At 39.7% G+C, this 25,438-nt stretch overlaps 1 protein-coding gene across 3 annotated transcripts in view; it reads right to left on the bottom strand.

Moving 5' to 3' along the window:
- Window positions 1-4,481: 4,481 nt before the first annotated feature.
- ACSL3 (acyl-CoA synthetase long chain family member 3) overlaps window positions 4,482-25,438 on the bottom strand; it is a 47,846-nt gene continuing 26,889 nt past the window's right edge. For 2 of the 3 annotated variants that reach the window (XM_015638085.1, XM_015638086.3), the window contains exons 5-16: window positions 20,401-20,510; window positions 19,027-19,165; window positions 17,088-17,238; window positions 16,403-16,526; window positions 16,166-16,237; window positions 15,522-15,661; window positions 14,630-14,802; window positions 14,009-14,083; window positions 13,140-13,331; window positions 12,534-12,648; window positions 10,041-10,198; window positions 4,482-8,538 (exon numbers count right to left, since the gene is read on the bottom strand). In XM_015638085.1, coding sequence (XP_015493571.1) covers window positions 8,375-8,538; window positions 10,041-10,198; window positions 12,534-12,648; window positions 13,140-13,331; window positions 14,009-14,083; window positions 14,630-14,802; window positions 15,522-15,661; window positions 16,166-16,237; window positions 16,403-16,526; window positions 17,088-17,238; window positions 19,027-19,165; window positions 20,401-20,510 — 1,613 coding nt within the window. In that variant the 3' untranslated portion in view covers window positions 4,482-8,374. Of the gene's footprint in view, window positions 8,539-10,040; window positions 10,199-10,395; window positions 10,589-12,533; window positions 12,649-13,139; window positions 13,332-14,008; window positions 14,084-14,629; window positions 14,803-15,521; window positions 15,662-16,165; window positions 16,238-16,402; window positions 16,527-17,087; window positions 17,239-19,026; window positions 19,166-20,400; window positions 20,511-25,438 lie in introns of those variants that run through there. The other variant, XR_004498690.1, reaches the window with a different exon arrangement.

Genomic DNA, 25,438 nt, shown 5'->3' with positions numbered 1-25,438 from the left:
GAGCTCCCCATGGCACTGCCAGAGCTCCCCATGGCACTGCTGAGCTCCCCATGGCACTGCTGAGCTCAGATACAGGGAGAAGAGAGCATGGAAGAGAAGGAACCAAACAGGTTCCTTTAGGAACCTCCTAAAAGAGGTCTTAAAAAGTTGAAAGAAGGCAGGGAGCTGGCTGTAATCTCAGCCCTAAGAGGGAAAGAAAATGTGAAAGGGTGTCAGCAAGTGTTCCTAAAGAGACTTTCTAAGGCTCTGTTGCACTCAATCAACACAGGACTCTTCAAGCCACAATGGGCTAGAAATTTCTATCACAATAAAGCTGTTCTGAGTACTACTGGAGCTTTCTTGAAAAAGTAAATAAACAAAGACAAACAGATGGAAATAATTATAATTCAAATACTTGGAATTGTTGGAGTGCAGTTTTCAACTATCCCAGATTGGTCTGGGCCCTAAAACCCTTCCAATCTTTTTCTAGCCAGCAACACTGGCTTTTCAGAAATCCTCAAGCCAATGACTGAAGACAGCAAATCTTTGCTTTCATGGCAGGCATTTCTCAAATAGAGTTCTTTTTCTCCACCAAACTAGCTCACCCTTTCACAAGGACCACAAAGACAGGGTGGCTACACACCTGCTCAGTGCCCTGAGCACAGGCTGCTGCAGGTGACACTTGGAGCCACAGCCTCACTGTTCCAGCATTTCAGAAAAAAAAATCCTGTCTAGAAATCTCTGCCAGTCAAGACCAACAGAGAGCATCATGCCTCCTGTGGAAGCAATCCATTCTATCTACATCTGTTTGTAAATTCTATAAAACAATTAAAAAAGACAAAACATCAGTTGTGGAAAAAAAGCACACCAGAAAGTTCTGATCAGCCCATGGTGTAATGAAAAGTTACTGGTAGAAAATAAAACTGATGGAAGGAAATGGAAAAATGGTTTAAAAAAAAGTATCCCTTATTAGCACTGGAAAAAATTTCAGGGAAAGTCCCAAATCTCATCTATTTATGAAAACTTTAGGAAAACTACTGCAAAACACAAGGTGGCACGGTCACCATCAGCAACACACCTCCCCCAACCAGATCTGTCACCTTCCTGAGAGGCAGATCATCAGATAATGTCATGAGATAAAATCTCAGATAATCCATTACAAAGCCCATGGAGGAATAACTATATGGGAGATACTTTCAAGAAATATTCAAGAGATACTTTCTGAAATATTTCAAAGAAATATTTCAGAAGTTTATCAAGACTCCAAATAAAAATGGAAGAAATTTCTGAGAGAAACCTTAGCACATTTTATTTATAACATCCTTGGAGAGACATCAAACAATTCAGCAGGAACCACCATGAAGCTCCATGGTGGTCTGCACCAGGAAGGGACAACCCAAACCCTTCTGGCCCTGAATTTGCCCTGTTGTAGGTCCCCTCCACAATGTTTGCCTGTTCCTGTCAGCCCCAGGGAGTGCAGAGGCACAGGCAGATATCCCACTGGAGCTGCTCTCAATCAATAACTTATCACCCTATTCTGATACAGAAATTACTCTTGAAAAGTCTCCCTTTTTTATTCTCCTGTTGTTTTACAGCTCTTACACAGCTTTGGCAAGAAGGGGAGGAAAGAGGATGTGATGCTGAACGGGCCAGATTGCTCATTGGCATTCTCAGCCTTCCTGCTCATTATGTTATGCTGCTTTAGCTGGAACAGACCAGGACCTGAATTGCAACAAAATTAAGCAAAATCCCTTCATTTCCAAGAAACCTGGCAGAAATACCCAGTAAATGTGTGTGAGTTCCAGAGAACTGATGAAACATAAAATGCTTAATGAGCTTCAGTAAATAGCTTCCTTACAGCTTGTTAAACATCCACAATCTATCTTCCAACTACACTACATAACAGGAACTACGCTTTCCAAATCATTCTTCAGTCTTGAAAGCTATATGCTTAAGATTTAAAAACAACTATACAAGTATGGTACTAGGAAATGTACCAAAACCAGAGAGGTTGCTGAAAAATTTCTGATATAAATGGTGTTTCAAAAAAACTGAACTGTATCTGACCAGCATTATTAAGATAAAGCTCTAACTCAAAGCAGCATCCAGGGTGTCTTGCCAGGTTGGGATACAATGAATTTTATGGGAATTGGATAGACAGTTTCTTTAGTTATTAATAATTTAGTATTTCAAAATGAATGCTTCTTTCTCCCTTAACCTCTCTAGGAGCCTAACGTAGCAGAAACTCGATGGAAATTTACTTTATGTAAGGAAATTTACTCAATGTAAGGATTTACGTCAAAATCTCACCATTTCAGAGGAATAAAGGCCAGCAGCCACTAGGCTCGTTGCCAAACACTACTGTGATTGCACATCAGTGGGAAGCCATATAAACTTTTCCATTAGAGTTTAACTCTTAAATTCATAAAGTTGTCTCTCAATTATCTGCAAATAATTACCAAAACAAAAACCAAACAACCTACCCAACCTTGCTACCAACAGAAGGCATTACAACTCCTGGGAAAGAAATAAACACACATTTGTAATAAAGTGGGAAAGGGTAGAGTGAAATACATGGAAATTCAGAGGCTAGGGATTCAAATATGATAGGTACTTTTTCCTGCTGTTACTTGGCAATGCTGAGTTCCCCTGAAGTCTGATATAAAATATCTTTTTGACATTTCATGGCTGCACTATCCTTTTGGGTTCGTGAGCTCCAGAGAACTGAACCCACCCAACTCCCAGCAGGGAAAGTGTTTGTTTTCCCACCAACCTTGTCCTGGGGACCAGGCAGCAGTTTGGGGATGCCCATCCAGGACCACCTGGAGATGGAAGTGCCCCTATGGCCAGCCCTGTGCAAGGTCTCTGCTGGGCAGGGAGGCAGCTAAAGTCAAGCGCTGGTTTGACGTAAAGCAGGAACGAAACACTGAAGCCAGTCTGTATAATGAAATGTGGGATTCAAATCACAGAGACATTACTTGCTAAAAGCCACAGGTATCTATTTTAATCATAGCTAGAGTAGAGAAAATACTTGCCAAGGCTCTGAAACTTTCAGCCACCGACAGCTGCTGTCCCACCCTCCAGCCACGGGCAGACACAGACCCAGCTCTGCCCGCAGCTCCAGCTCCAGCTGCCCTGCCTGGGAACATTCCCCAATTCCCATTTATCACTGGCACCTTTCATCCCAAGTAGAAACTTTTCTCCCACTGGCTGTCCAGCACAAAGAAAAGGCACATCTGACATCTGTTCCCTGGCTTGCTGAGGGCAGACAAACCATTTTTATATCAATTCTGGGGAAAGGCAGAGTTACCTTGCACACCACTCGCCTTTGATGTGCAGGACACTGAGAGGGGAGGGCAGGTGCCAGCCCCATGACCAGCACAGCCATTCCCAGCACTTCCTTTAACCTCCAGTGCCGAGGCAGAACTTACACACACACAGGAATAACAACAGGTTTTTCAAAATACTACTCCCAAGTATTACAACTGCTTTTAAAAATATTACTCACCTTTTCAAATCCAACCATTTGGGCGCTCCCCTCTCCCTGCTGCCACCCCTGGATGCTTCTGTAGACAATAACAGCAACTCAGGTCTACAATGTTTTTATTTGTATTTTTATTGTATCTATTTTGGATCCCATGACTAATCACTACATTACCATTTTCTGATACATTTATCCTTCCTGAAATCAGCTGCTATAATAAAATCCTATTTTAATAGTTCCAAACTTGTTTATTTCTCTTTACTAAAGAGACCCTTAACATTATTTTATTAGCTACGAACGTCTAACAAAAAAAAAGAACAAAAAATCAGTTCAAGTGAATCATATTAAATTATTTGAATTAAGTTTTAAGTCTTAAAAACCCCCAGTATTTCTGAAAGAAAAAATTAACAACTACTTTGGATATAACTGAATCTAGAGGAAACTGGAGCCTTCTCATGGCTGGTTAAAGGGATAAACAAAAATATCAGCTATACAGCAAGGAAGGTTTGACATTTTGTCAGCCCTACGACCCTGGGCAGTTGGGGAATCTGTAAATAGAGACAAAAAGTGTTGAGATGTCTCCAGGCTGGACTGTTACCAGCAATGGCTTGTGAGCTTGCAATTAAAACTTAAAATTTAAGTGCTTAAGATCTCTTAAGAAGTCCAACTGCAAGCACCTAATATCTGACCCTTCAACACACAAACTTAAGGAAAATTACACACTAAATACAAGCCCTAGCACACTTGGATAGGAAAAAAAAAGTGTCATAAGCCTACAGCTTTACAACAGGTATTACCCACAGCCAGTGCTTTTAAAAACAGGTAAATGGCAGATCATATGCAAATAAAAATTGACCAAACATCATTAATTTTCCCTGCAGTGAAAATCCAGGCTAACCTGGTAATTCCTGCTCATGCATTCAGTTCAAAATGGTCACACATATTTGAAACATCTGACAATAATAAACATATTTCTATATTATCAACTCTGTCCCACTGAAAACACTGCATGTACAGGTCCCAATTTGTGAAATTAATTTTATTTTTGAAACATGATATCCAATTACAAATAAATAATTCATACAATATAACTCAATTAGGATATACAATGTTCAGGCAGTTCATAGTAACAACCAAGATCACATTGAAAATGAGTTTACATTAAATAACCCATTACAACAATATACAGTTGGTCATTCAATTAATGTTTCAGCCTGGTCCAAGGTGTAGGCAAGTTGAAAATCGTTCCTCTTACCAGTAAAGAAACAGATGGACACAATTTTATACCCAGTCCAAAGTAGTTAATACACCATAGTAATAAAAATTACAAATGCTGCATTGCATCACCTAATTGTAGTTTTAGTAGAGAATAAAAAGTTTGTGAATTTTAGCAGGACAAAGGTTATTGCAAAGGAGTTTTATGTCCTATAGCAATTTCTGCATAAACTTACAAGCTTTACAGGGTGTTCCTAATGTAGGGTTGTGATTCCACACCCTTCTCTGCATCCTGCCTGTAAAGCAGTGGGGTGCAGGTACCTGTTATGTCCTTAGCTCCAGTCACACATGGCTTTTCACTCCCTTTTCAGCAGAACCTTTCCCTGCTCAGCTGCAGCTCCCCTCTGAGGTGTGCTCCTGCCTCTGTGAGACCTGCAGCAGCAGCAAACTCACACTGCCTTTTGACACGCAACTTTTGAATTTGTCATCTACCCCAGAAATGCTGTGCTCTGGAAAGAACACTTACATCTAGATTGAATGATAGCCTAAAGTCCTGGAATATTTTTAAAGAATTGTGAAACTTAAAGGATATTCACAGCATCCCTGGAATTTCTTGGTCATCCATTTTAATAGTGAAATGCATAAGATTTTCACAAGAGAGTAAGTAGTTACAATTTTCAATGATTCAGAGACCTGGTAAGATTTTATTTACAAAAGTTTTGTTAAAAATCCCCCCTCTTTTGGGGGCCCTTTAGGTGAGGTATATGCCCTTTGCTCTTAGTTTGAACTCAGATTGTTTAAAGTTACAGCTCTTTCCATTACAAAATCCCTCTCCTGACAGAGACCACTCCTCCCAAACACATTTCTCAGCTCCTGCAGAGCCTTTGGGACAGTGCAGTGCATTCCAGCAGGTACTTTTGTTCTTGTTACACAAGGCATGGGAAGAAACACACACACAAAACAATTAAAAAATAACTATGATGGGGAATTCTGAGGGCAAGGGTTGGAACCAATCCCTCCAAAGCTGTCCTTGTGCTCAGCAGTGCAGGAGCACAGCGGGGCAGGCAGAAGGAGCAGCCCACAGGAGCAGGGGAGGAGGGAGATCACACCTGAACATCCCATCACAGCCCCCAGCACAGCTGGCCTCAGAGGGAAGGACTCAGCCCAGCAGCAGTGGAGTCTGTCTTCTGCTATAAATCAAAAGAAAAAACCCCATACTCATCACAAAGGTTTTTAAAAGTCTTTCCATCTCCAGACTATCTTACTGAGAATAAACTTAATGAACTGCTTTGTTTTCATGTTCTGTAGAAGAAATAATTGTCCATATGAATCTGATGCCTAATGAAAGAGGAACTATATATATATATATATATCACATCCATTTTAAACATAAAAAACCTGAACTGTACCATCAAATGCACAGTTAGACTGCAACCCCATCTTGTGACTGGATTAGAAAAAAGAAAATGAAACTACCATTTCCAAACCATTTTAAAAATTTTGTTTGCACAGTTTCTCAAAAGGGGATTTAAATGCTTAGCAGAAAAAAATACTAACTTCAGATTTATTTAACCAAAAGCAGATTTATTTTCTTAAATCTGCTGCACAATGCACCAAGTGATATACATAGTACTTCAGCAATTTATTAATTTTCTCTAAAAATCACCAAAATATTTTAACAATGTACAGCCTGTGCTGAGTTCTATTTAAGAACCTGTTGATGGAGCACAGATACCAATTTAAGTGTCAGTGTGTCTAATACATGGTGTGACACTTCCCTACAGCCTTGGCAATTTTTCCACATTTGGATTCTTCAGTCATTTTTCAACACTTGTCTTATCTCTATTCACCACAAGGTTTTCATTTATGATCTGGATATCTAAAATCAGTAATCTCAAAAATATGGTTCTGATTTCTTTTTGTTGCTTCTATTTCCATTTGATTACTCACACCAAAATTTACCATTTGTTAACAGTTTTTCATGGACAGCAGCAGAGGAAATCCATAATTAGCACAAACCATTTCATCAGGGAACCTGCTTGGTAACCTTCAACTCCTATGAATCTGCTTTCTATAATCAATGGAGAGCATTAATTAAAAAAAAGTATTTCAGAGGTCTATAAAATTGAAATCTGCACATCAAATACCTCCCAAAACCTCATGCCACAAGCAGCAGGAACTCCCTCTCCCAAATTAAGCTTCTGGCCTTCAGCACTGCTGTGTGCTACCATAGCAGGGCACTCAGTGAGCATCAGAACCTTGAGTTTTAGTGCTACAAGTAAATGATGCACATGAGAGTAATCTCCAAATTAAAGCCACTTCAGTTGCCTCATCACAAAGTTGGCTGATGTATGCCTCTTCACATTCTCATGTAACCCTGAATATTCTTTCCAGAAATATTTTGAAAATAAAATTTACATCTGAAACAAATTTGAAGACTCTCACTGAAGATGAAAAGAGCCCCCATATTTTTTCAAACAATATCCATGAATCTCTGCTGAAACAGAAATTGAGATTCCTTCCCAAAGTAAGAACTAGGTGTAACAAACCAAGCAATATAAATAACTCTGGCTGACAAATGCTTCAAATATCTGTTTTTAAAGCAAAAAGTACTACACAAAAGAACAGAGAATCAAAGGGAGATTTTTAATGGCACAAAGGGCAGCTAGGCACTGTGTGAGCTGAGAACATAACTGTCATTATGACTTTAAAAATCCCCCCCAGGAAGATTTAGGTTGCAGCTAGGGCAGAGCGAGGGTCTTGCCAAACAACAAAAGAGCAAACCCACTGTAGTGTCCAAACCTAATGAGAAAAGACAAAAGTTGCTACAGTCCCTCTGCTAAAAGAACACAGTCAAGCTTGTAAAGTGTTAGGTGAAATTAATGATGAGAGCTCATATTAGCACTACACAATTCAGCTCTGGATGAAATGGTCACGAGCTATTTAAAAAAGGAGTTTCTGTATCTGAGAGATTATTCTTAGGTTTAACTTCTGCTGTGTTAATAGCATCTTCTGTATTAAAGGAGCTTTAACTAACACCTGCAAGAGTACCTGCCCTGAGGCAGAGCTGTGCCATGACCATCCTTCCATTTTCAGATCAAAATAAAAGTAACCATTAGGCACATATTGAAGGTGTATTACACAAGCTGGAATGTCAAACACTTTCTCCCTCAGATTTACACAGAAAAATAGCACAGCAGCAAATAACCTGGTCCTCTGTTCAACAATTACCTTGTAACAAGCATTTTCAATGTAGATAATGTCACAACATCAATACCTTCTTATCTTTAAATAATTAGGTAAAAAAAGGCCCCCAGTATAACCATTTCTTATATAGCCAAGTCTCTCTATATACATCCAAATTTTAAAGATACAAATAAAACATTATACAGGATTTATAAATGTTTAAAAATTTGAGGCTTCAGAATCATGGTTTCCCCAAAAAGACCCTGGAAAATCCACAGACTGACAAGGTAGCAGAGAAAACTGGAAAAAAGGAGACAGACACAAGTTTGCTGCCATAACATTTTACTCAACTTGCCAGTCATCATGGTGGTGTCATTAGAAAGAACAGTTTAAGCTGGAAATGAGGAATGGTGGTTTTGTGTGTTGATCTCAAGTGTTGAGTTGAGACAGGCAATTCAAGTATTTCCTATTTGATCCAAGCTCATTGTAGCAAAGTGGTGCAGAGGAGGATTATTTTACATTTTTTCCATACATTCGATCAATGTCCGTTTGATAGAACGCCGTGAGCTCTTTGCGTTTGAGTTTGAACGCGTCTGTCACCAGACCAGTCTCTGGGGTCCAAGGATCAGGGCTCAAACGGATCTTCACTGGTATTTCAAACTTCTCCAGATTTGCTGTAAAAAAGAAGTATTTTGAATACAGAAATGTATTAAAATGAACCTAAATGGAACCATTTTCTTAAAGTTAAGCACAAAAGTAGAAATCATATTCCCAGACGGAAAAGCACGTGACCCAAATGAAGAAGTGCTCCTCCAAGCCACCATGGTTGGTTTGAGAACCTGTGGGGTTCACAAGCAGAGTGACAGGATCCTCTAGTACCTGCTGTCGGTTTCCACAGAAATACTGGAATAAAGCCCAGCTGTTCAGGTGTCTGTGCAGCTCCCTAACTTCAAAAAAAGCCCCAGTGCATGGAAATTGTAGCCTCAGAACAGACTCTGCACAAGGTACTCATCATCTGGAGAGAAAAATCTTAAAATCCATACTACTTAGGTTAGAAAAATGGGGGAGTTTGTTTTTTCCTGATAGTTCTAAATTGGTCAAGGGAATGAAGTTCATATGGGAGCCCTTCACTGTACCGAAAGAGAGCAGTGCTCTCCATGTTACACCTTCAGCACAAAACACTATCATTTACAACAGTTTCTGCTGTGGTTTCAGATATGAGAAAAGAAAAACAACTAAGAAAAGTAGCCAACAGCTATAATAAAAAAACCCTCTCTTTTCAAGTTGAATTTCAAAAATATACACAAATGTATACTTATCATGTGCAACCTGCCATTTTTAGATTTTCCTGTCCCTTTTTCTCCCTTTGGCATTAGATTACTGGGTTTGGGTTTTCAGGATTTTTTGCAATTTACCACTAAAACCCACAGTATTTAAAAGTAAAGCCTATGATATCAAAGTGAAAACCAAAACAAATCATAAAATAACATCAAAATCATTGAATCAAACACTACTTTTCATCCATTTTTAAAAAGTATTTAATTCTCCTTAGAATAGTGTTGCACAAAAAATGAAAGGAACTTTGTACATGCTCTCTCCAGCACAGCAGCTGCTGAGAATGAATTTGCCCATCCAGACAGTGAAGAAAACCAGACAAGAGAGGTGGGGCAAGGAAAGAGCAGCTGCAGTGTTGAGACTGCACTCATGGCAGGAGGGTGCTCCTGGGACAGTAGCTGGCAAATATCAGTTTAATATATTCACAAGCAATATGGAGAAGAGATGAATATTAACAAGCAAAGGATTGCTGGAAGCATGTAGTTATCCAGGGTAGAAAGGATGAGGACAAAGGACAAAGAGGGACAGGAGGATGCCATGGTGATACCGAACAACTGCAAAACATCCATCACAGGGAAGTATCAAGAAATGAGGATAGGAAATTTTACACTCCTGATGATCATTTCAAAAAATCATTCTGTGGCCATAACTGACAGCCTTATGAAAACAGCTCAGTGCTCAGAAATAGCCAAAAGCAAAAGTAAGGCAGAAATTATTACAAAGAACAAACAAAATATCCCTGTGCCACTGCTTCATTTTGCACCAGAACAGTCTGACAGATGCTTATCTGTTTCACAGACATTGCAGTCACAGGATTGATAACATCGACCCAGCCACTCACCTGCCATGGCAGCCTCAGCTAGCACCTTCAGAACCTCTTTTTCCATCTCAGGACTGTTACAGATCTCTTCCCAGGTTCCTTTAAATCCTTTTTTTCGGGCTAGTTCTGCGAGCTCCTTTTGATTTGGCACAACAAATCCAATGACATAAGAATGGAAACTGAGAAGCACAATGTACTTTAGTATGAATTTCACAAAGTAAACAACTCTTCAAAAATAACATTTCAAATTGCGGGAGTTTATAATACAGAGATACTGCTCTTAACAGCTGGCTTTTGTTCACCTGATAACCTTCCTGAAATAGCACACAAGTTACCTCTGCCTGCTTAAAAATAAGTAGAAAGAGAAGCTACTTACCTTACAGTAACTGGATTGCTTCAAGGTGTGCTGTCCATATGCATATTCCACTGTGTCTCATGCCCAAAGCTTTGGGAAGCAGTACCCATACGATGTCACTGTGCCCTGCCTCTCCTCATGTTTTGCAGCCAGGAATGCAGATGGGTGTGTGGCTTCCCTACCTCAGTTTCCTCTCAACTGCAGAATCCAGTTACTGTAGAGGAGCAGAGGACTGCAGTGAAGAGGGGTTGGAGAGCAGGTTGTGGAATGAGCATATGCACAACACATCTCAAAGGATGCCTGCTTCTGTAAGGGAAGTGACTTCTCTTTCTCTTTCAAGTGATTGTCCATACACTCACTCTGCTGTTGGCACTCTTTGCTCCTGACACATAGTGCTCAGAACATAGGAAGCTGTGATCTCAAAGTCTTTGGACTCTAAAGCACAATTCACTCTGAAACAGGTATTCAAAGTTTTCAGATGGTGTAAAGTTTAAGTGAAATGTGCACAGCACCTCACACATTCCAACAAAGCAGATCAGAGCCAGAGTTGAAAGTGTTCTCAGAAGAGCTCCTAATCAATTCACCTGCCCTGAAGCAGGGTCAGATACATCTAACAGATGTTTGTCTACATCTTTCTTAAACATCAGCAAGCACTAATGCCAACGCTTCGTCACTTGTAGCATGGATAAGCTGCTGCTGCAACTCCTGATTCTTCGTCTTTGCAGTTTCCCTCAAAATAGTCAGATGTCCCTTTCTTTTCCACAGAAGCTGTTTATTCATTCAGATTTTCCTTGCCATCTTTTTAGCCTTGCTTCCTTTCTCAGGTTTATTTAGACATATCAGTAATTACTCCTAATTCATGCCATCACAGGTGTCTGCCCAGACATTGCCATGTTTTTCCTGAACTCTTTCCATGAGGTCCATCTCTTCAGATGTGTGGAAATCAGACCCTTTAAAACTTGTTAGAAGGATTTCAGAGTAGCCTCACTATCACTACTGCTTGCATCTCACCTTCTGCCTTTGTCTCTGTCCCATTTTTCTCCATGCACACTCATGCTGTGCTCTGTACTGAACCCTTGTAACTTTGTTCCCTGCTGTGTAGGTACTGTGTGTGAAGGCACCTGGGACACAAAGGACTCTGGCACTTTCATCCCTGGTTCCTGTAGTCTTTTGACATGCTCAAGGTCATGTCCAGCAGCATCACCAGTGTCTCCAGGGAGACAGAGCATACAGGAGTAATCAGATGGCTGGGTAAGCATCAAACTATCTGTTCATCTAAAATTCAGCCCCTTCAGTAGAAGGGCACTTCTGGACAAACAGGTTCATCCAGCTATTTTTTTCTTGGAAAGAACACCTTGCAGCTCACAGTTCCTGGTACATGTAGTTTTTCATTATGGGTCACAAAGTTAAATCTTCACTTGTTGCAGTTCAGATGTGAAAGCAGTTTTGTCCTGAGAGGTTTCCTGAAGGTACATTTTCCTTCTTGAGCAGCTGCTTCCCTCTCGCTGCTCCTTATGCCATTTTTTTGTGTTTGGTAGCTTTGTCTTGGAAATGATTTTCAGTGGAAATTTTCAGGCTTTGATCCTCAAAACCTCCTGAGCCATCTCTCTTCCATGAAGAAAATTTTGCCAAAAGGTCTGTCCTACACCAGGCAGCCTCATTTCCTTGCTAACTCATGTCCTTGGTAACTTTAGTTGCTTTAGTCACAAGTTTAGTCACAAGCCAGTTACTGGGCCACTGGTGTTTTTTTCTCTACCTTCCTCCTCTGAAGTACCACAGTACTTCCTCTGAAGGACAAATCACAACTAAACACAGCAAGGAACAAGGTGCTCTAGGGCTTCTAAAGGTAACAATCTCCAAAGTGCTTGAGTGATGCCTGTAATTAATGCAATAGAGCTCAGCTGCTTTTCAGACTGGGGAAGGGAGAATGTAAGACTTATCACTGATGTTTTCCAATAAATGATGACAACAAATGAGATAGGAAAAATAAAAATGGGCTTCAGCTCTTTTAGTTTTGTTAGAGAGTTATTCCATTGTATTGTAAGTAAAATCTTTTTTTTAACTGATTAAAAAAAACACACACTGAGTGGCAGAAAATTTTGCTTATGGCTTCAAGAGGACAGAGAACTGAGCAATATCAAAGCTTCAGCTGCTCTTACCTGCTTGCATATGCACAAATATTATCCACCAGTGGGAGATTCTTCAGAGCTGCTTCTACTTTGCCAAGAGAAACATATTCTCCTGCCTGCAGTTTTACAAGATCCTTTTTGCGATCTAGCAAGGAAGAGAGGAATTAAGTGTTAATTACAGAACAAAAAACTTTAAATATTTGGTGGCCTTATTTATTTCAGGCTAAATCCATATTTAAAGAGCAACTGTTCACCTTTTACTTGAAAAACAACAACAGGAACCAAAAATTATGCCCAAATTACTTGAAATTATTGTACACCAACTTACAAAATTATACAATATAAGGCAGCTTATCTACTCAATTAGCTAATACTTAACTCTCTAATTACGACTCAGTATCAGTAACTTAGGGAGTCAATGTTAAGATTGTTTCAAAACGAACCAAAAATCAGCTTCTAAAACACACAAACAAGTTTACATTAACATACCAGAACTTCCCTGGGATACATGGGAAGGCTTTAGATTGCATGACAAGATATGGAGGTTATTCTCATAACTCTATTTCACAGCCCTGAAAATGTGTGTCTGTTTGAATATCCATACATGTACATGTTTACCTGAATTTATTAACTCACCAATAATTTTTAGACATCCATCATGATGAAACTCTCCAATGTCTCCAGTGTGGAGCCACCTCTGCCCATTCTCATCAACAGTGAAATCTTTTCTGGTTCGTGCTTCATTTTTGTAGTAGCCCACAGTCACATTCTGCCCTCCAATAAGGATCTCACCTCTAGGATATGGTTTGTCAGTGTTGTAATATCCACCTAAAAGGATGAGGAGCTTTATTAAGTTTATGAGAATGAAAACATGTTCCAAAGCAAAAATCTGTGCCATCCTTCTGGCAGTAGTAATTAATGTGTTTTATCAGTTTCACACAGGCTCACATAAAACCAAATAATTTTGCCTCACAGTTTAGAAAAGAAAAATCCCTAAGATTTTGCATTAGTCCAAAACACACTTAAGTATTATATATTTCTACTCTACAGTACATAAAAGCCTACAGTGAAAGGAAATACCCAAATGCACTTCAAAATTTATTATATGTATTTTTTAAAGAATCCATTAAGCTTCTATTCTACATGACAATTTTTAATGAATTTAAGAATAACATTATGAAGATTATTTTAAAATAGCTTCTTAGCAGCAACTAGGTATCATGCATACTACCTAGTCAAAATGCCACTTTATTTATAACTTCTTTATTTATTTTAGCACTTTATTTATTAACAGCTTCTGTCTGGATATTTCCCTGTTTTGAAACTCCTGAGAAATTTATTTTACCTTTCTTCTCCCTGAGAACAAACCTTTATAGGCAAAAGCAGCATTTAAAATACAAACAGCCAAGAAATAGTCTTCTAATTACTGCTACTGAGCAAAGCCCAATAGAAAAACACATTTCTTACAAAAGCATTGCAATTTAATCATAGGCAGGAAATCTCACCTTCTTCCCAGTTCATTAACTTGATTTCACAACAGACCAAAGGTGCTCCCACTCTTCCTGTAGTGTAGTCCCAAACTAGAATTTAAACAAGTGCATTTTCAGAAAAACAAAAACCAAAGCTGGTTAGGAAAAAAAACACATTATGTTGTCATGCATCCTCTCAGTGAAACTTTACTGCTATTTATTTCTGAACTTTAATTCACGGAACCAAACTTCCATAGAAAACCCAACAGATTTATCAAGAGAACACAGATAAAATTTTTATCATGCCAAGAGAGTAGATGGCTGAATTAACAGATACCCTCAGTTACTGAAAGGCTACTGAAACCATTGGGTTCTGTCATATGAAACTAAAATCTGGTGCAGGAAGGTTTTAATTCCTGACATCTCAATTTACTCAACGATATTTGAAAAAAATGATTCAGTTCACGTGGTAAGTGCAGCAATGCCAAGACTCCACTCACACAGTGAGAATGTGCTGCCCTACCACGAACAAGAACGTTCATTTTCCACGGAGGAACCTGCTCCAGCACATCCCAGTCAGCCCTGCCCCCGTTTGATGGCTTTTGGGAGCAGCTGACTCCAGGGCTCCCCGATGAGGTTTGGTGGGGACGCACCCACCTTCGGTGATGGTGCCGGCCCCGGCGGACTCGGTGAGGCCGTAGCCCTGGCCCACGGGGCAGCAGAAGCAGATGTTCATGAAGCGCTGCGTGGCCGCCGAGAGCGGCGCGCCGCCGCACAGCAGGATGCGGATCTTCCCGCCCAGCAGCATCCGCACCTTGCGGAAGATAAGGCTGAAACGCAAAGGGAAAAGGACGCTTTGGAGCTTAAAAACAAAGCGAGAGAGCACCTGGTTTGGGATCTGAACTGAAAGGTTCCACTGTCTGCAAATACACTTCTATGACAGCCAAGGAAAACCTCGGAGGGGAACACTGAAGTTGTCAGAAATACAGGCACAGATTTCTAAGATCATTTCTGTGTTCTAGTTGGAAGGAAGATGGGCTAAGTGTTTGAAAGCACACATTTAAGGAGGCAGTAAAGTTGCATGATTTTCTCCCAAAAATACGCTAAGCTGTATAAATTTTGCAAACACATTATCCTTTACTCTCATGGAAGCCCAGAATTAGACTCAATAATCCTGTGGGTTCTTTCCAATTTGAGGTATACCACTGCTCCCTTCTGCGAAAATGTGGAGCCTACAGTTTTCTGTAGGAATAAATTTCTCATCTTGCCCAAAAATTGCATAAATCTATTATTAAATTCCTGATGAAAATGCAAGAAATGTAAATTTTCAATCAGTGCCAAGTTAAACAACACTCACATTCTATCAGTATTTAAATCCCTCACACAAACTGCTGATTTGTTGTTTCAATTTACACTCCAGTACAGATTTGTTCATGTTCAAAGTGTCAACAATAAAATGAAGAAAAGCACAGAAAGAAGAAAAAGCAGATATTGCTCCTGTGTAAGACTTTGATTTTTTTGGTGCCATTTAAAATGAAGCTAACCTTACCTGTCGCAGAGTGGGGTAGTGTAACCTTTGGAAATCTGTTCCATTTTGTAGTTGTAGGCCAATATAAATAGATTCCTCTGGAAACTGGTCATTTCATTCACTTTATTCATGACATTTTTGTAGATTCGATCCATAATTTCCTAGTTACGTAAAAAGATGAACTTTAACTCAAAGAAACAGAAATCCTGAATTCAGTACAGCAAAAAGAAAACACAATCTAGAAATTCAAGTCAGCTTCAGGTGACAACCCACTCCCAGGTTCCCTCCTCCTCCCTTGCTAAGAGACAGCAGGATGTTCATGGAAAGGAAGAAAGCAAAATCTGGGCAGGAGCAGCACTTAACCCCCAGCTGCCTGCTGCTAACTCTCTTTATTCCACTCTTTTACTGTAACAAACAAGAAGTGACTAATTAAAATGGGAATCAAACCTTTATTGCTATCTTCTTCGATACCCATATCATGATTGTTTATCCCCAACACACAAATAAGTACCAAAATTATTATTTTAAGGAAGCTTAACATCAAAGATCCTACCTTTTCTATTTAAATTTTCTATTTAAATGGTATTAATTTTGTTGCTAAAAATTGAATTATAAATTATATTTTCAGAAAGGTTTTAAAAATGATTCATCCTTTAGTTGCTTACCGGAACAGCTGCCATTAGAGTTGGCTTGAGTGTAGTAACATCCCCTTTGCTTCCTTTCTTTATTTTAGAAGACTAAAGTGAAGAACAAGTTTACTAGCAGACACATTCAAGATCTTTAACATCAGAAACAAAATTTTTACTATTTTTTAAAAAATATTATGAAGATCTGATGCAAGTAAATTTTTTTTTTATATTTCTTTTATTTTTCCCTCGTAAGGACTTGCATCTCCAACATACCTGGTCAGCCAAGGTCTGAGGGGAAGAGTAACCGATGCAGCACCCATGAGACAGACACACAAGCTCAGCACTCAGCTCCAGAACATGGGCAAGGGGCAGGTACCCAATATAAATGTCTTTTTCCCTGCCAAGAATTTTTAAAAGACAGGTTTATGCTGTATCACTAGAGTCCTCAGATGCATCATTAAGCACAATTAATGCTAAGTTTACTGCAGAAATGGAGAAAGTAGAAAATGCCTTTGAGCTTGAGAGCATATTTCTATTCACAAGGGTTTTGTTTCTACAGCTGCATACTACACACTGTAGGTTTAAGGCATGAAAAAAGGGTGATGGTTACTCTCAGTGGATGAGATGAAAAACTGCACCAAACAAAGAAGCCACAGAATTTAAACATTAACCAAGGGAAGCACTGCTTAGGGAGGCTTTCAACACTCTAGGGCAAGGTGGCCACACAGGTTTTTGTGTCCTGGTCTTGCCCACACACCAAAGAGGAGAGAACAAAGCGTACAAGAAGCAGTCATGTAATTTAGTGCAGTGCTGGAAGATGCTCAGATGTCAGTGCATAGTGTGATGTGTCACAGCCTTAGCAATATAAAAGAGCTCATATTTTACACAGTAGTTAATCTAAAATTAAATGCAACTAGATGACTGCTTTATCTGCTGGTAAGTAACAGTTGGTACGCACCCCAGATTTGGGATCCTCTCAGCCATTCCAGTTATGCCAGCAATTATGTTGCAATGGGAGATCATAACTCCTTTGGGAATTCCTGTGGATCCACTTGTGTACATGATCACTGCGATATCCGAGGGCACAGGCCTGGATGGCTGCTTGTTTCCTGCAAGTTGTTAAACAAATAGGGTGTGTGGTGGGCTGGGAGATCTGACACATCTCAGCAGTCACTGCAGTACAGCACCACAGGACTCCTGCTATTACATTCTGCTTTTGCTTAAAAAGATTGTGGTCAAGCTTAAGTGCCTTCAAAAAGAGTAGGAACTTCGCATTAGCTGAGCAATACTTTAACTGATTGTCCTTATCTACCACAACAATGGTTTTCCTATTATTTTTCCCCTACTCCTGCAGTGGAGAAACAGAAAGGCAGAGCTTTGGCTTGCCCAAAGCCCCACTGAGCATCCCTGCCTCGGGGCAGGTTCACTGCCCTGGTGCCACGCTGCCACAGGGTCCATCCTTCTGTGCCAAGGAAGCCTCAGGTGCTCCCTGGCAGGGAACAACACACTGCCTTATTGCAACACCTGCAGCAAAGCACTGCTGAGCCAACCTGAGGGCCAATCTCCATAAATATTTAAAAGAAGTTCAACAGCTTTAATTGGACTAAAGTGCTTTTTAAATACTTGTGCTGAGAGCAAGAAAATACAAAACTACTGTGCTTACTCAGAGGAAACTGCATCTCACACAGTGCATGTGGCACAGTGCACACACTGAATGAGATGCATGAAAGAAACATTTAATCATTTTCCACTCACTGAATCCTGCCTATCCTGCACAATGAACAACACAGAGGAAAAAAACCCATAAGCAATAGCTCATCTACTTAATATTAATTGGACATGCTCGACCATAAACAATTCATGATAGCATTTCACAGTTTATGAATGGTTAACTTGACAAAGATAGTGCTCCTTTATTGTTGTGCAGAGTATGTGAAATTTAAAAGACTGAAGAAAGATTAAATGCCTTATTACATAGCACATAGATTAATAAATGTCAAGGAGTTAATGAATTACAGCCAAAATTTTTCTGCTGGTGTTGTATTAAACTGTTTTAGAAGTACATAAAACTGGTATATCTAATAGAGAAAAGCATCTTTTAAAGGAATTGAGAAGTCATGATGTTTGGAGCAAATCTGCCATTCCCCTGAACACCAAAATCAGATGGATTTCCCACCCCCCCCCCCACACTCCTAAAATACAATCCAACGTTCCTGTGCCTGCAGCAGTTAAGAAATTCTGAAAACAAAAAGGATAAGAACAAAAGAAAGCAACTACTAAATATATAGAAATTTTAAAATACTAGGATGGGCAGCTCTTCAGAGCCAAGAATAAAAATTTGTTAAGATTACAATTAAAATAAGTTCTAAAATTCTGAATTATAGTTCTAAAAACGTTACATAGACTAGCAATAGATTTCAATTAATTTACATAGATTGATGCTTTCAGAAATATAGTAAGTGACCAAGTTGTATCAGATTCAAATGACTATTTTACATTTTGCTATCTGTGAATTTTACAGAACTTAATGGTACAAATTATTGATTTGTTTTATTACAAAACACACCATGACTTTCCTTCTGTGTCCTGAATAACCTGGTCTTAATATCTCAGATCATAAGAATGCTTTCTAAGTTTCTATCCTGAATGAATTGCTTATCCTAAAAACTATCCTTCAACCTGTGACACTTGATTGTGGAGTGTTTTCACTCTGTTGAGAAACAGAACAAACACCCCAAAATCCAACCACTCACAACAAAAACAAAACAAAAATCACGCAGACTTTATTTAAAGGAAAAGGAGATAAGAAAAGGTTAATTCTGCAGTTTTTCTTCAAGTTTACTCAAGGGGGTCAAATTAGGGCACCAAAAGAGATGATCTGAACAGGAAGAACCTACCAGTGTCTGCCTTGGCCCCCATGGCTTGCACAGATGCCATTGTGTGAACAATGACACCCTTGGGGAACTCTGACCACGTTGTGGGTTTGCCATCCACTGTGATTATGTGTCGCAGTAGTGGAACTTGAGACACAATTTCCTGTGGAAATGAAAATTGGGTTCAGAAATTAAAACTTAGTTTTATGCCAAGAAGCAAAAAGAAAAAAAAAAACAACAAAAAAAGCACAAGAACAAAAACCTCCAAGCTATCTGCTGTGTACTTTTTTAAGAGCACTAATATAAAACATCTCAGAATTTTAAAGGATAAACCTGCCAAGCTCAAACAGCTGCAAAGCTTGAAGCTTTCCAATTTTAAGGCCAAAATCTTTTCCAACCATTTACTGATTTGTATTTTATTTAATGAAAACCCCACAAATAAGACTGCAATGATTTGCAGACATAACTGACTTTCCCTTCCCATAGAACATGGGGAGAAACTGGTGATACTGAGCTCATAACAATTCTTAGGTTACTCCTTGGTTATTATGCTATTTAAAACAAGCAACAGCTAGCAAAAATATTGAAAATTACTAGTTAAGCATTTCAAGCAAAACATGAGTTATAAGACATTTATTAGTGTTTTCATGGAAGAAAAGAAGATCATCACCTACAGCAGAGCAAATACATTCTCTTCCTGCAACCTGAAATAAATGCACATGGCATAGATACTGTCATTGTAGTAACTTCTTTTTAAAGTTTGGGAAATTCTCATTCAAAATTCCACAACAGCACAGTTTTTCATTAAAACAATTGCCTAATCTGAAAGGTACAGTTTCCCCAAAACACAAAATGATGAAACTCATGCAGATTAGTTGTTCCACTTGGGAATTCCATCAGGGTCAGTAAGTCTAAGAAGTTCTTTGACTGTTCTAATGTTTAGTGAGCTTCTTCTCCCCCTGCATGGAAAAACAGCTCTAACTCTTTAAACACCCATCTTTAGATGTAAAAACCATTCTCTGCTGGAAGAACATCTGACAATAAGCCAGGGGCATGATCACAGTTAGCTCTTTACACACTTTTCTGTTCTTCCCATTGTTACATTTATAGGCACTAAATCCACCCAGCAACCACAGCAGTTTCTTGTAAAGGTGTTTTTCCAGGCAGCACTCCAGCTCTGCAATACTGCAAATTGCTCATTCTCCAGTCACTGAGCAGCCTAAAACCCACTGAAAGCAAACTACCACCTTCTGTACATGAAGACAGATATATAAATCTTCCAAAAGCGTCTGCCTTGTGGAAAGGCAATAAATCCTTGTTCTGTACAATGGAACCAGGCCATTTAACAATGGTGAACAGACACACTGGAAAGAGATAGACAAAGAACAGTTTTCTGACCTTCAATTTTGTTTGCATCAATTCTTTACTAGTAATGATGGTGGTCACCTCTGTTTCATTCAGCCCATGGACTATTGCTGGGCCTCCCAGCGTGGCATACAGAGTAACAACTGAAACACAAAGCAGGGGAAATGGTCAGTCTCTGGGTTACATTTTCAAGTTTACAAAAAAGAACTGAGATTAATCTATTCCAACTTAGGCAGTGCAATAAAAATATTTGTCAACTCAAAGATGGTACAGTTTTTTTTTATTTAAAAAGCCTCTTAACATGTGACTTTAAATACAGTGTGATTTTCAGTTACTCCCAGAAGGATTAATGAACAACCATTCTCTATGTGACTGTTTACTCTTTTCCAAGGTCTAATTAGAGGCCCCAAAACCACATCACCTCATGCAATTCTCCTGGATCTACTCTCATACTTTCATTGCTCTTACCATCTGAAAAGCAGGCAAAGCTTCTCAGTTTAATCACTGTGTAACATTCCTCTTGCATATAGGAAAGAAACAGCTTTCATTCATGTGACTTCTCTTTCCAGAATTCACATACTCTGTTACTAACCTTTTACAACTGACTGCTAATAACAAATTACAGCATGGCAATACATGTCATCAGCAGAGAATTCTCACTCAGGAATAAATCTGTAGCTATTCTGTTCTGCATCTATTTTAGAAAAATGTAATAAAGGTTTAACCATCACAGTCATTGGACCCCAAACTGACATCATGAGAATAATATGGAATAGCATGAAAGAAAATATTTGGAAAATTGACTATAAGAAAAACTGTTTCCTGATTGTAAGGTCAGCTCATTAGTGTGTTAAACAATGATTTCATATTAATACCTTTAAAATAATATTTTATTTCCTATCATTTTCAATAGAACTGAATGAAAAGAGACTGGAAGAGACTAGGGAAGAAAAAGGCAGCTAAAAATTGAAAAGAAGTATTGCTAAAAAAAATTTTCCAAGCAGAACACTAAACAGGGACATCTCAAAAAATCTGAGATCAATCAACACAATCAATAACTACAACATCCTTGCTGGGAGTTTTGTCATATCAGGTATCTGAATCTCATCTGCTTTTTAGTCTGTAAATAGCTGAATATTTAAAGAGCTCAATTATGAAAATAAGATAACCCAGTGCACATTAGGACTAATTACTGCAGCAAAGACTAAAAATTAAAATTAAATAAAGTCCCATTGTATTCTAAGATTATTATTTTAATACTTTAAATCCAAGGAGTTACGAACCCAAAACAACTCAAAAGCAGTTTTCTTACACAGAAAAGTAAATAGTTGACCTCTACTTATTTTTTTTCTTGTTAAAACAGTCCATCATAGTTCAGAACTGTTGCAGGGCAAATGCACATGCACTGTGTTTTCTTTAATTTGGTGGGAGCAAAGTCCAGAAGAGTGCCTCTCCTCGTTCCCACGAGCTCTCTCTACTTACTGCAGTGACCCCTGTTATATAAACATGTAGCAGAAATTCAGCTGCCCCGAGCCAACAAGCAGAACCAAGCTGACAACACTGCCCAGAAGGCAAAGCATCATCACGGGAATAACACGGAGGTACTTAATTACTCATCCACAAATAAGTACATTAGGACACTCAGAGCTATATGAGAGCCCTAGAGAAAGAGACCATTTGTATGATGGTGCACTGATGTCATGGAGACAGCAAAACTGAGCAATGACTCATCTCTGAAATTCTCCCTTCTCCACACTGGCACCTAAAACTTTTTCAGGCAAATCTGAAAGTTTTTATAATGTTTTTCTCTCCTCGTTCTCCTGAAAACATACTGAGAAGGGATGATTTTGTATTCACCTTTATACATGCAATAGTATAAGTGAGCCTTTGTTAACTGACCAAAGGCCTGGCAAGAAGAAAATCCCCAACACCACTAAATTTGCCCCGATATAAAAAGATAAAACCTTGCCCTAAAGAAATAAATAGAACTTTTATTTCAAGAACAATTTATTTCAAGGTAACTGGAATGTTAAACTGAGTATTTCAGCATCCATTGTACATCAAGAATAAAAAGAAAATGCACCTTTAGAGGCTTCAGCCAAATTTAATTCTGACAAAACCACTTCTGCTCAAGCATGATTGAAAAATGAAACCTAACCTCTCCTATTCCACCATTTGGCTATGCACTCGTCTTTTATCTTCCTGTCCTGGTGAAGAGCTGTTCACACACATGAAGAGGTACTTAGGAATAAAATCTGCTTTTACATTAGTACTACTTCTGTTTCTGAGCTAGCAATCCCACTCTACCTCCTGCAAGTACAAAACCGAGAACTTCAGAAAAAGTCATATTTAAAATCAAGTAATATTTCCAACCATAAAATCATTTGTTTGTGCAAGTAACCCATAACAAACTTCACTTTCCTTATTTTAGTTTAGTACTGCAAAAAGGCATTCTCTCCAACACTGTGTACAAAGCAGATGAACCTGCTCTGTTGAGAGATCAGTTCTGGGCCCAGAATGTCTGAATCCATCAGACTGAACACATTTCACATTTGGAAAGAATGTCCCAACACCCCCACAGCAGTTAGCTGGTATTAAACCTGCACACTGAAAAATGCTAACATAAGCCACTTAGCGATGTCTTGCCACTACTACTGCTTCAACACCATCTGAATCTTCCAATTTCTCCTGCAAGCTGCCTGTGAACACTGCACAGCTCTCTCTTCATCTGCCAGCACAAGTCAGCCAAGTTCACAGAAGATGACACAGCTTAGATGCTGAACACCACGTCAGAGTGTGAGCTGAGGCACGTCGCAGTAAGGGGATTTAGAGCACTAATCCAACAAACCCAAAAACATGCACACCATCCTGCTCACAACATCCAGCCCCTAGCTCAGATTTTCCCCCCTCAAGTTGCAGATCTCCCTAGGATTTGTAAACGTGCTTCAGTTCCAAAGGAAAAAAAAAAAAATTATACAAGCTTTTACATTTTATTCCCAGGATAGCCACTAGGAATCTGACAGATCCCAAAAGTGATAAAAGGGAACTGGCACAGAGACATGTGGTTTAAAAGCAGCATAGGCATCTAATCTGAGAATAGTCTGTGCAGTTCTCTGCTCTGGTAGGCAGGCCAGCAACATTTACTCATTGAAGAACCAACCAAAGGCATTACCAGTTTGGGTGGGAAGACACCTGGAAAGATCACAGCACACACCATCCACTGCAGCAGAGTGCTCAGAGCCGTGGCCAGTCTGGGTTTTACAGGTCTCCACGGATGAAGATTTCACAACCATTCTTTGCTCCTGTTCTGATATCAAATCACCCTCACAATGAAGATGTTTGTCCTAATATGTAATCAAATTTTCCTGCCATTGAGCTTGTGACTGTGGCCTGCAGAGGTCAAAGCACACCTCTGTGAGCAGAGCCTAGCTCCATCTCCTCTGTATACTGCTCTGGGTAGTGTCAGACAGCAGCAAGATCTGAAGTCATCTTAATGCTGAACAGACCCTTCTGTCAGCCTCTCCTCAGATGTCACGTTCTCCAACCCCCCCAGCATCTCGGCAGCCCTCCACCAGACCTGCTCCAGGATGTCAGCATCTTTTTTCCTAATAGGTAGCCCCAGTGCAGACACAGCAGTCCAGATGTGGTTCTACCAGTGTCCAAAAGGAGGAGAAGGATCATTTCCCTGGACCTACCTACACTCATGCTACCACCATCAAGGATGCTGCTGGCCTTCACTGCAAGAAAGTGCTGCAAAATCCTGGGGAACCCATGGCCCACCAGAACCCTCAGGTGCTCCCCTGCAAAGCTGCTCTCTCCAGCTCTCCCCCAGCCTATACTGGTGCATGAGGTGCACACAGAGGAAATCTTAAGTGTCTTTACTGAATTCCATGAGGTTCCAGACAACCCACTTCTCCAGCTGAGAGTCTCCTCTCTGCACAGCAGCCCCACCCCCGGGTGCACTGGCTGCTGCCCCCAACACGCCACCACCCAACAAACCCCCTGTGTTTGCACTCTGTCCCATCACCCAGGCCTTCAATAAAGAAATCAAGCAGTACTGGAGTCACTGTCAGCCACTGAAGGCTGGCAACTAACCCTGTTCTGTGGCTTACAATCCTTGCAGCCAATGGTCCATCTCACCCACCTTTATCTGAACAGTTTGGCTGTACAGGTACTGCAGGAGGCCATGCCAAAAGCATTGCTACAGTCCCTACACAACATCCTGTCCCTCCTCGTCACAGAGCCAGCTGTCACACAAGGCAAGCAGACTGACTTCAAAATGCTAAGGGCCAGAGTAGTGCACCTTGCCACCAGCTCCTTCCTTAACACTGAGGGACCAACACAGCAAAAGGAACATGCAAAATAACCAGAGCCAGGAGTAAAAACATACCTAAATAAAAACTGCTACATACTCAGAGGGACCATTTAAATATAAATCTTATTAGACTTGCTTCCAAAATCTGAAAAAAGTATAACTGATAGATATCTTCACTGTATCTAGGTAGGAAATCAGGAATTTCTGCACATCTGGCTTTTACAGTCCACCTCTTATTGAAGTAGGTTAAATGTGGCACAGAAGGGAAAAGGCTGTTCCTGCGAGGAAAGCAGTCTGTGGCATGCCCTGAGGGACAAGATGTGTCCCCCTGAGAGCATCACAGAACCCAGACAGGCTAGGCTTAGTTAGGTGAAGGACATATTAAGGAGCAATGATGAAACAGACATTTAAACAACTACAGCACACTGAGACCAGCACTCAGTACATTCTTGAGCAAGAAAAATAGGCCTAACCAAAATCAAAATTAAAGAACTGACAAAATATCCAGATAAAACAAAACTTGCAGGCACAGATGAAGGTTTGACGTCAACTCCTGAAATCAAGTCAATGAATTCATGTGTGATTTTTGTTTGTTTGTTTTCAGAAACCTGGGAATCTGTACTGATTCAAGATGAAAAGAAAATAAACCTCTCACAAATTCATTGAGCACACTATACTTCCCAAAACCATTCTCCCCATCTGCCAACAGATACAGGTTTATCTATTCACTTAAGCAAAAGGCTACAAAGCTCGCAG

This window comes from Parus major, chromosome 9, assembly GCF_001522545.3.
Source record: "Parus major isolate Abel chromosome 9, Parus_major1.1, whole genome shotgun sequence".
Classification (NCBI taxonomy): domain Eukaryota; kingdom Metazoa; phylum Chordata; class Aves; order Passeriformes; family Paridae; genus Parus; species Parus major.
Note: the sequence above shows the minus strand (reverse complement) of the source record. Positions and strands in the feature narration are given on the sequence as shown.